Source organism: Saimiri boliviensis, chromosome 7 (genome assembly GCF_048565385.1).
Source record: "Saimiri boliviensis isolate mSaiBol1 chromosome 7, mSaiBol1.pri, whole genome shotgun sequence".
NCBI classification, from domain to species: Eukaryota; Metazoa; Chordata; class Mammalia; order Primates; family Cebidae; genus Saimiri; species Saimiri boliviensis.
In genome coordinates this window covers 79,688,506-79,700,423 of record NC_133455.1, presented here as the reverse complement: position 1 = coordinate 79,700,423, position 11,918 = coordinate 79,688,506, and the positions used below count along the sequence as shown (strand labels likewise).

Below are 11,918 nucleotides of genomic sequence, written 5' to 3'. Positions count from 1 at the left end.
AAATGCAAATAGTTTAAGGTGGTGCTAGTGAATGAGGACAGGCTAGTCCTCCAAGACAAGATAAATGGGCAGTGAGGAACAACAAGAGCTAAAAGGCATGATGTTTTGGGAAAACTATCCACCCACCCCTGTAGAAAGAAAATTACTGATGAAAAAAAAGCCATTTTTGAGGGTCAGCTATAAATGCTTTTAAAATTAACAGTAATTGAAGTTTTCTCACTAAAAGTTCCAAGGCAGTGGTTCTCAAATTTGAATAAGCACAAGAATCACACAGAGGTCTTGCTAAAGTGCAGACTGCTAAGGCCCCAGCCCCGAATTTCTGATTAAGGAAGTCCAAGACGAGGCCTGGAAACTTGTATTTCTGGCAAGTTCCCAGGTGATGCTGATGCCTCAGTGCCTGAGGACTACACTATGAAAAGCAGTGTTCTAAGGCACACTACATAAAGTTGCTGGCCTGTGAATTTTAAGATTCCAGAATTATGACTTAAAAAAACTGGCTGAAGAACAAAAGTCTTTATCACTCCACTTCTGCCCCCTAAAGTAAATAAATCAACAAAACAACTCAACATTTCAACAACAAATAATACAATTCCAAAACTCATCTGTAGAGATGGCTTTTAAAGGTGAAATCATCTGTGAACAATGGAAAGCTCCTAATATACTGCCCTAGAGACCAACCCTCGTAAGTTTCCTATCAATTTTTTTAATAGAGGCCAAGGCATCAGTATGGTATCATTCCTGCATTTTTACCCACAGAGTTGTCATGGTGGAACTCCCAAGTCCATATTTCAGCAGCATACACATGCTGCTGAAGATTTTGCTGAGGTGAGGTGAAGGTTGAGTAATTCTACAAATGCTTCCCTTTCCTCTAGTCTTTCAGATCCCTGGAGACCTCTCCCAGGGCCTGTGGTATGGAGAGTTGGACTTGACCCTACTGTGGGAGACCCAACTTCCAAAGACTGCATCAGATGAAAGGCTCTCTATACAGACTGCAGACTTGTCAGCTGGTTAAGGAGGCAGACAGAGCAGTCTACTACAAACTGCAGTCCATGTATCTGTGCTGAAAATAAGAGGAGTCTTTAGGAAGCAAAGAAGAAAATATTTTTATAAAGAAATTTTATTGCATAATTCTTGTATACAATAAACATTGGAAAAGGGTTTTTAATGAAAATTCATGTCTTTTTTTCAAAAGTTTTGAACTGTCTGGAGAAAAATTACTACAAAGCTATCTAAGGCAAAAATAATATTTAACCTTCAAAACAAAAGATAAATCCCCTTCACCATTTTTTTTTTTTTTTGGTATTTAAAGCAAGACATTTTAAACACAATTAGCATGGAGAAGTTTTCAAATTGCTACATCATTTGCATTAAGAATTTAAATGCATCTAAGAAACACATGGGGCTGTTCTCTAGTACAACAGATACTGCTGCTTTCTTTAGATCCATTCTGCTTGAATGTAGGTTGTACTTTTCACACACCAACAGAATCCTGCATCTTCTAATGGTACAGTAAGAGCTGGAGTGCAGAGAGGGAAAGTCCCATACACTTCCTATGTTAAATGGCATTAACTCCCACAGATCACATACACCTCGCCATATTGACTCACTTCATTGCACTCCATATCCTGCAAAAATAAATCTAGTGCTTGACAGCTGACATTATTGCTCACTGACGTTTTAGTAATATATTTCTTTCACATAAGACAGAAATATACTGAAATTTGATACCACTTAAACCCAAAAGCAATCTGGAATTAAACCACATGCATACACCTCACTTTTTTTCAATGGATGTTGCATTTTTCTTAAAGTTGATCCTGGAAAATGTGGTAGAAGAAAAACTGGCTTTCTGTGAAACAAAGACTAAGGATTAGAAAAAGAGGGTTTTTTTTTTGAGTGAAATGTTAAGTTCTATAATAAAAATAAAGGAAAAATGGCAATAGAGTCTCTGTGGAAAGGGATCAGTACAGCCTCTCACTGACCCTCCATGTCTACCCCAGCACTGTGGCCTGCATCCCAGGGACCCCAGGGGAGGCTACCCCACAGAGCTAGAGCAGCCGAGAGGTGCTCTGTGTGCCTCTGAAGGATGGGCTGCAGGCTATGGCAAAGCCCTGAGAGACCCATTTCTGTGGCCACCCCAACATGGAATCCTGGGGTCACTGGGAAATATTGGAGCTTTTTCTGTGAGATTTGGAAAGACTTACAGGATGGTCTGGATGTTGATGGCTGAGGTCTGGTCTTAAATTTTATACCTCATTTTTAGAAGCCTATGAATTCCAGAGTGAACCCAGGGCCTGGGGTGAATGTCTTGGAGCTGAGAGGGCATCTGGATGCTCAGATAGAAATCTCTGATGTGAACATCCAGATAAGAGTAGGGCTAACCTGGAATCACAACGTAGCAGCATACACGACTATGAAGAGGCCACTGGGATGTCGGGCTTCTTAAGGAGGTGCTTGTAGAGAGAGACATGGAGGAATGTGGACATGGCCACACTGACACTGTTTGTCATAGCTTTTCATTCTAATTTCTCATTGTTTCTTTATAATTGTCAAATGTCCGTCTTTCTTTCTTTCTTTCTTTTTTTTTTTTTTTTTTTTTTTTTTTTTTTTTTTTTTTTTTTTTTGTCCTGGTGCTTACAAGGAAAGCTTTCAAAGATTTACAAAAATAACTTTTTTAAAAAAAACTATAATTCAAGATTAGCATTCAAAGCTGCAAACACAATGTACATTCGTCACACACCATACCTTCATACCTGGCTACAGCAATGTTGACTAATATCACCATTGTTTATACTTGTGAAAACTTTATTGTGCACAGTGACATCCATTTCACCAGACTCAATGTTATGAAGCAACTGAGCAGAGCTTCTCAAAGTAAAACTAGCTGTGTTGCTACAAAGGGAAATTCTGGCTCTTGGCCCAACTATTTCCATACCAATCAGCTAAGTCAGCCTCCTCTCTGCTTCTTTCCATTTCAAATGCCTGGGCTTTGGCCTTTGAGGCAATTAGAACCAGATCAGTTTAATTTTACAACACTGATCTCAATTGTCTAGCAATACCGTGAATTTGCCCTGAGAGTATCAATACATTTTACAAATATTATGAGTCCCAGTTTATACATGAAGAAATAGGCACAGAGAGGATAAATGGCTTGTCCCTTGTCACACAGAAGATTATGTTGAGTGTGAAACTTGAGCTTCTGTTTTAGCTTTCCATGTGAATCCCCATGTCTCTCCGGAGGTCACTTGGAGCTCTGCGCACAAGGGCCCCCACTTGGATTCTGTTTGTTACTTGTAGTGTCCTGTCCGTTTTTCAGCCCAGCACTGAATTTTTCAGTACCCAAGACTTCATCCTTGGTCTTCTCTGCTCTCTGTCATTCCTGCTGCCTTGATGAAGTGTGTCGTCCTCAATCTTTTATTTTACACAGTGGAATTTACCAAAATGCCCTTCCAGATCCAGCTGCAGCTGCTTTTAGGTGTGGAAAGAAGGACTTATAAAAAGGCAATGGGCAGGTGTCCTTTTTTTTTTTTTTTTTTTTTTTTTTTTTGAGACGGAGTTTCGCTCTTGTTACCAGGTGTACTTTTTAAATTTTAGACCAAGTGGGGCTCAATATTTTACAGTTGTCTTGCATTGCAATGCTATTTTCTTTTTCTTTTTTTTTCTTTTTTGGACAGGATCTTGCTCTGTTGCCCAGGCTGGAATGCAGTGGTGCGATCTCAGCTCACTGCAGGCTCTGCCTCCCTGGTTGAAGTGATTCTCCTTCCTCAGCCTCTGGAGTAGCCAGGACTACAGCCATGCATCACCATGTCCAGCTAGTTTTTGTATTTTTAGTAGAGATGGGGTTTTCTCATGTTGGCCAGGCTGGTCTTGAACTCCTGACCTCAAGTGATCCACCCACCTCGGCCTCCCAAAGTGCTGGGATTACAGGCGTGAGCCACCGCACCTGGCCTCCAATGCTTTCAATGGAAAATAAAATAAAATAAAGGCCGAACAGTGAGGTAATGTTTACTTCTCTGCCACAGCATTCAATATAACCCCTCAGATCTGGCAACAATTTAACATAAGGAAAGACTTTAGACCTTCACACCCTTTTAGTGAGAAAAAAAATGACCTTAGCTCAAACTTTCCACAAAGCTGAGCAGTCTTATTAAGACATCATTCCATCCTTATCTTAGGTGGGTCTGTGCAAAGGCCTCAAGGCCACATGTCTTGCAGGTCTCCATGCCCTGCACTTCCCAGCTCTGGTCTCTGCAATGCAGAAGAGATCTCTATTTTCACTTTTGAAGACACGAACCCTCTGCTTCTGAATCAAAGGAGGAAAAACTGCAAAAGAAGCCATGTGCTCAAAGAAAAGAATGTCAAAGGGTATAAGTGGCTTGTGAAGAAGTTTCACAAAGCTGTCTCCATTTTCTAAAGCTATAAACAGTTCTTGATCTAGTCAATAGCAAAATACATGGATGGCCAGGGCTTCTGTTTAAGCAAAAGAAGAAAAAATAATAGCACAAAACTGCCCTTACAGTTTTTGAAAAAATATATCTATTTAAGATAAACAATTTTGATTTTCTTAATAAGCTGTGCATTAAGTACACTTTGTTTCCATCACTCTCCATTACTCTAGAGCTCTGCTTTGTCTGCCTGGGCTGGGCTGGCGACCCCACTGCCTCCCTCGGCGGCCGCACCACCGCTATCCGCAGGTGTGAAAGATAAGGCAGCCGAATTGATGCAGTATCTTTTCCCAGTTGGACGAGGCCCATCATCAAAAATGTGCCCAAGGTGAGCACCACACTGAAAGAGAAGAACAAAATGTAAGCGAAAAGCATGCACAAAGCAGGCTTTGAGAGGAACTCACATTAAGCAGTTTAAATGGATGACCAGCCTGTAGAGAAATGAAGGAAACTATCGTGGATGATTTCTAATCCGCCTGTCAATAGCCACAAAGATGGTTTCTGGCAGGCTTTGCACCACATGCTGAGAATAAAAAACACTAGAATTGTGCATATCAGAAATCATTTAGGAGCCACTGTATTTTTTGATCTGTGAAGTCTCTCAGCCAGCTGAAAAATGACTGCCATAATTTTATGAATCAAGTTGACCCTTGATCTTCCCTTGTAAGAAACATGGCAGAAAATCTTTCCCCCTGGCATTACTTTTGGCTTTGGATGGGTGGGTTTCAGATATGCAGAAGTCCACTGAAAAGATACTATTTAACTGGCCATGACAGAGGTGATGTTTGCTTTCATGGGCAGTAAAACTTAACATCAGACAAGCATTGGATGTTCTTGGAACCCAGCTAAGCAATGGCAAGGCTAAATAGATTTATGTCACAGTCACCAGGGCTGCAAATGTAGCAAAAGGAAACCTCTCTAGTGTACACAATTGTTTTTTTCCTGGCTTCCAATAAGTGGAGTATCATGCTCGCTTCTTTATCCAAATGAACTATAATATAAAGAAAAGGAATAAGCTGTTTAGCTAAAATCAATTTTACTGACTATTCAAAAGCTGGGGAAGAAGAGATCCAAGGTCTAGACAGAGGCAGAAGGAGCATCATTTTGATGTTTGAGAGAAATTCAGCTCCAAGAAAGTCTGTCCAGAAAAACTGGCTCAGTGAATAGCTCTGCACTAAGTGCTTTGACCCTGGGTACAGCTTCGGGAGATGAAGGTACATCTCACACTCCGAATATCTCCTACCCTTTTCCAGCAGGGATGGGGTGAAGGAGATGGAGACACTGGTGCAGCATATTCACAAGCAGGCTGTGAAAATCCATCACTTATCGTGGAACAAAGAAACCAACACCTGAGGTAAATGACTTCCATTAATTCACTTATTTATGGAGTGCCCACTACATGCTGGGCACTGTTATAGACTCTGGAGTACAGACAACAGTCCCTGGCCTCATAGAGCTTATATTCTAGTGGGAGAGACAGAGAGTACACACACACAAAAAAACAAGTGAACTATAAAGAATGAAAGGTAAAAAGCAATGCTAAGGCGGGGGGAAAAAAGGTGATATGAAATGTCAGATAGGGTGGTTGGGAAAGGGCTCCCCGGGGTGACTTTGGAATAAGGACCTGGAAGAAGTGAATCTCTAGGGGAGGGCATTTCAAGGAGAGGGAAGAGTCAAGATTTAGGTAACTGTATGAGAGAAAAGGCATGTCAATGATTTGTTAATTCTCACTGTGCTGGTCTGGTGTATAAAACATGAGTTTCAAGTAAAGAGTATAAATTGACAAGAGACTGGGGCTGAGATACCAAATGGAGATGAAAAGAGAAAAATGAGGGAAAGTGTTCACTACAATGAAAAGCACCAGAATCTTAGTTTCCCTGTTGAACATGCTAAGCTCAGTGCTCAAGCATTCCCTAGTTATTAATAAATAGCACAAATAGCAACTTTGACTGTACGGCACTTCCATGTTAAAAGTGCATTCTCATTTCACTGCCAGCATACTGTGTCAGTTTATTAAAGGGCTAAAAATGAACCCTGAACTGATTTGATCTATTGCCTAGAAAATACGAAACAGGCCTAAAAAACAAATCTTGTATTATTTTACCACATTCTATGCAGGTTTAGGTAATATCAAGGCTGACAGCTCAGATTGCTTTTCCTTTCTATAAATAATTGATGCCAAATTTTTAGGCATCTACAGCTAAGATGAACCAGTAAAAATACATATGCTTGCCCAGTGGACACAGGAAAACCCCCATTTCTGCCTGCCAAAATAGTCAAGGTGCTGTCCAACAGGAACTAGTGCTCTCGGTGACCAGTGTGTGTGCACAATTATTTATCTCAGATGCAGCCCCAACACTTAGAGCATTTGGCATTTAAGAGATGAAGTTTTCATATACCTAAAAGCCTTAGGGGTATGTGTGTGTGTGTGTGTGTGTGTGTGTGTGTGTGTGTGTGTGTGTGTGTGTGTCTAATGAGAGAATACAGCTAGTTGGGAAAAATATAAATAATATTGCCCTTGCTAATAATCTCTTGAGCATCTTGAGAAAATAGTTCTATTTGTACTACACCAAAAATAAACTGTAGTAAGGATATATTTGAAGGTGTTTAAGAATAAGTTATATGGTCTTAATTTCCCAAATCATATATTTAAAATCCAAATTACAGTAACTGAATCTGTTGAACTGGGTCTATTTTCAACCTGTAGTTTCATTTGCTAATCTGGAACTAGTATTCTGGTTAAATAGAATGGAAAACACTGATTCTAGGTGTGTCCTTAATCCAAAGCAAAAGAAAAAGGAGAAGTGAGGAAGAGAAATTATAGTAAGAAAAAGACAATAAAAACCATTTGCTAACAGATATATGGGTTGAGGATGGGGGTAGAAAAATCCTCAGAAACCGAGTCCCCTGAAAATGATAGTTACGGCTTCCTTATACTTGCCAGAGTGTTCTGGAAGAGTCGCAGCAGCCTTAGGTTACTGAGGTGGAAGCAGCATCTCAAAACATAGAAAGGAGTTTATCTGATCTGTGGCACTGTACACATGCCCACCCCACTGCCAGCAAAGCCATTTGTCTGAGGGAAGCTTAACTTACACAGTGCCATTTGTGCCTCCTCCCAGGTAAACCGAGTCTCCCAGAAAGGAATGTTACCCGGTTTCTTTGAAAAGCACACAAGCCCCAATGGCTCCTCCCTGAGAGGTCAAGCATGGAGTCCAAACTTTGCAGCTTCTAGCCTTGGGAAAGCTGGGAGGATAAATGGAAGCTGTCAGCGATGCATTGTTTCTTTAGCTGCCAGCAAGCTCTGCCTCCCAGGCCCCAGCTAACTGGCAATGTGCTGGGATCTCTCAGCACACCTGGTTGTAACGGAAACAAACTGGTTGCTCGATGAAGAAATCTCTGAGACCTGCTGTTAATGATTTATTTCAGGATGGAATCCTTAGTGTGAATTTTGAACATTGTTTTTAATGCTTATGTGTTTCTTTATTTCACAGGTAAATGTACCTGAATATTCTAGTCTTCATTCTGAAGAGCATTGTTCAAATGAAAACAATTGAATTCTCACAAGAATCCTTTATCACCTAAGCCTCCTCTCAGAAAAGTTGGCAGCTAAAGAACCTGCAGAGAACCAAGGAAAAGGATCCCCCTAAAATAAGTATTTGAGCATCAAATTTAACATAATTCCTTAAAATCTAACTGTAGTTCTCAATTGTATGCCTAGAAACACAAACAGTGTATTCAGCACAGTTACATTTTTCCGCACTGATGTATTTCCCACTGTCTTAGAGGGTTTCTTCTAGCTATTCCTAGGATGTTTAGGCTTTATTATTGTCATTTTCTCTTAAGTGTTTGATCTATGACATGAAGCACTTTCAAAGCGGGGCTCTTACACTTGGGCACATGGGGCAGGATGGAAAAGAGAAAACAGTTTTAAGAAGAAAAGCAATTTACTTTGCCAGTAGTATTCTGTTTTCTCCCACTGTTATTGAAGACACTTGTGTTTAAGTGGGGGCTTTTTTCCTCTGTGCTTGTGATATTAATCTTTTGCCAAGGAAATGACTGTGAAGTCACCAGTTTAGCATTATGATTTTACTGAAAGATCAAGAAAAAGAGATGGGCTGTGAGTCTGAAGCCCTATTGTAACACATGGGTATCTTTAATCATCAGCAATATATGAGTTGTCATCTGCAGAAGATTAATAAGGTTTGGGAGTTTTACCAAAAACTGCTTAACTTTTGAAAAATGCTTTCTATTGGTGCATATTTACCTTTCTATTGATTTGGCTGACTTAGAACAAATTAATAACGATCTTAAACAAACTTAAGGGACTATACCATAGACTCAACAGTAATAGCAGCACTCATAAATAGACTCCAACATGGGTAAATTCAAGAGACCTGATGGTTTCCTTAAAGATTATTACAAAAGTTAAGTGATTTATTAGACTCCCATTTGCTCCAGATGTAGAATTTTGATCTGAAGAAGAAAGAATTCCGCAAGTATTCTAGAAGGAACTTACTTCACTGAACTACAGCTTAAACCATGGAAATCTTACCTCTTTGCACTGAATTTAAACTCCTGACAAAGCGTTGCTTAACAGGCTGGGGTTGAAGGATTAGGGAGAGGCTGTCAAATGATTATTCATAGTAGTCAGTGAAACTGGAATAGAAGCAATGTATTTTATCACTAACTGAAAATATAAATTAAACTAAGGAAAATTCTTTAGAGCCGAAAATTGTTACAAAATGGCTGCTGCTGAAGGGAAAATATATGTGCCCACAAAGTGAGCAAACTGAAGATGAAGATTCTCTTTGGAAAAGAACCGAAATGTAATTTCTCAGCTCAATAGGTGGAATAACAAAAGAGAACAAATACAATTGCAACAAAAATCAGAAAGTTTTCATAAGCAGCAATTGTAATGGAGACAGTGAAGAATCTCTCCCACCCCTGCTTATTTTCTGTGCTGTCAATGCAAAGATTAGGCAGTATGCTGTTTCCTATATAACAGTTCTTTTAGAAGAACCTCACTGCAAGACTTCTAGAAAAAGTGGTGACAGGACTCAGCCAATCTTAACTCTCTCAGTAAAACTTTACTAAAAACTATCTGAGAAGTCACTGGACACATGGACAAACTCTTTACAATGTACTGTAAAGAGGCAGTAGGCCATCAGCTCCCAGTGAGTCTATAATTCCTGCGCAAATATGAGGGCTAATTCACTGCATGCATAGTGTCATCCCCACCACAATTTTTTTTAAAAAAGGATCCTAAGCACTAAAGTAAGAATTACGTAGGAACCAAAAGAACAATGAATACTGCCATATTGACAAACTGCTGAGCAGGCTGGGTCAATTTAAGTTTTGTCTATGAAGGCTCAGTTCATTTTTAGAAGTTGGCAGTTAAAGGTTCTTCCTATTTCGATATTTCATCTTTACCAAGGAAAGAAATATGCCACATATCATATCCAACTGAAAATGTCTACAACATACTAAAAACATCTAATAATTTTTTTATAATATAAACCATATTGATCAATTCAGTCCAGAGAAAAGGCAAGCCATGTAAATTCAAAATACAGCAAGAATTTTAGAAAGAGAGCAAACCAGAGAAGTTTTCCACACTATCTCACCAGCAAAAAGAAAAAGAACATCTTCAAAAATGGGAGACGTTTTAAGCAGGAGAAGCGACTACATGAACTGAAAAACTATAAGGTAAAAGATGATAAACAGATAATGAAAAACAGTGCAAAAATGAGATACTAGGAAATAAAATACAAATGGTTGCTCTAGTATGGGAACAGTTAAATCTTTTATCAAGTCAAGGTGAAAAAAACATGCCTGACAAAAAGGAAAATTAAAAAAAAAAAACTAAAGAAAATCATAAAACAAAAGGAAAATAAATGTGCATGGAATACACAAATAAAAGACAGCGAAACTGAAATGAAAGACAGCTAGTCCACTTGAATTTGTTACGCTGTTTTTTTTGTGCTTAGGTGGCAGACATCCCCTGCTCCATCCACAAGAGCACGTGTCTGGCACACATACCATTCTTTAGTGGTGGAACCTCATTCTCTCCTACATGGAACTTACTTCACTATAAAGCATGTATTTTTATACATACCTTAGTGGAACAAATTCCTCTCCCTCTTTTCTTTAAATTTAAGAGTTCTAGTTAAGAAAGGGCCAAACATTTTCGAAATATGAGAAGTGAATGTGGTGAAAAAAGAAGCCAAAAGGGAGCAGGTCAGTGTTGGTTTGTCACACAACTGTTAAGAAAGAACAGAAACAGTCACCTTAGGCTTTAACCGTGGGGCCAACAGCTATGTTTGGTTTGGTTTGACCAAGCATGCTTGGTTTAACATTCTTTTAGGAATGTTGCCTAATGTTGGCATTGTTTGTGGGTTTCATTTCTCTTTGGTCACTGGTCACTGTAGAACATCTTCATAATGATCTTTCCTAGACTGCTACTGATGTTAAGAAAGAAGTTTATTCCAACAGTGAATTATAAGAATTAGCCACAAAGCTATTAGAGAGTAGTGCCATAAGGAAAGTTAATATCGTATGCTTCATTTTTTCTGTACCTTTTAAATTTAGTTTTCATAAGAGTCAATGTTTGAAAATGGGTTCTGAGTGAAAACAAGAAAAAACAATCATGTAACAGCATTTGTAGCTTAAAAAAGAAAAGAAGCAACTGTTAGTCTTAAAAGAGGCTTACTAAGTACTGTGTCCCTAATTTACAAATTAATGTGAGCCCTCCTACTTATAGTTTACCATTTTGTGAAACATTTTAGATTATTGGGCAGGTAATCTCAATTTCTTTTAGTGACAGTTATAAAATCATCAATTAAATTTAATTGAATTTAAAACTAAATTGCAGGCTGGGCATAGTAGCTCACACGTGTAATCCCAGCACTTTGGGAGGCTGAGGCAGGTGGATCACTTGAGCTCAGGAGTTCGAGACCAGCCTAGGCAACATGGTGAAACTCTGTCTCTACTGAAAATACAAAAAAATTATCTGGGTGTGGTGATGCATACCTGTGGCCCCAGCTACTCAGATGGTTGAGGTCAGAGGATTGCTTGGGGTTCAGGAGGTGGAGTTTGCAGTGAGCCAAGATCGTGCCACCGCACTCCAGCCTGGGCAACAGAGTAAGACCCCCTCTCAAAAAACAAACAAACAAACAAACAAAAAACCCCAAAATTAAATTGCGTTAAGCCAACTGCCGGGAGATCATGGGAATTTTAAATTTAATGACTCTTTTCAATCTGTCTATCTATGTGGCACCATAAAGAGTTCTGCAGAGTACCCTAAGTCAAGTCTCAGCTCTGCCACTTAAATCCACATAAACTGACCCAAGTTTACTTGCTCTCTTTGTGCCTCCATTTCCTCAACTGTAAAATAACACAGAAAAAAAGAACCTACCTCTGAATGTTATTATGAGCATTAACCAGAGAAGCTTTTAAAAATGCTGCTGCCCATAC

The 11,918-nt window shown here is 39.3% G+C and overlaps 1 protein-coding gene across 3 annotated transcripts in view; it reads right to left on the bottom strand.

The window, feature by feature from the left end:
• Positions 1-1,852: 1,852 nt before the first annotated feature.
• MSRB3 (methionine sulfoxide reductase B3) overlaps positions 1,853-11,918 on the bottom strand; it is a 178,485-nt gene continuing 168,419 nt past the window's right edge. For all 3 annotated transcript variants that reach the window (XM_003926531.3, XM_003926530.3, XM_074402849.1), the window contains one exon: positions 1,853-4,785. In XM_003926531.3, the coding sequence (XP_003926580.2) occupies positions 4,615-4,785 (171 nt within the window). In that variant the 3' untranslated portion in view covers positions 1,853-4,614. The remainder of the gene's footprint in view (positions 4,786-11,918) is intronic.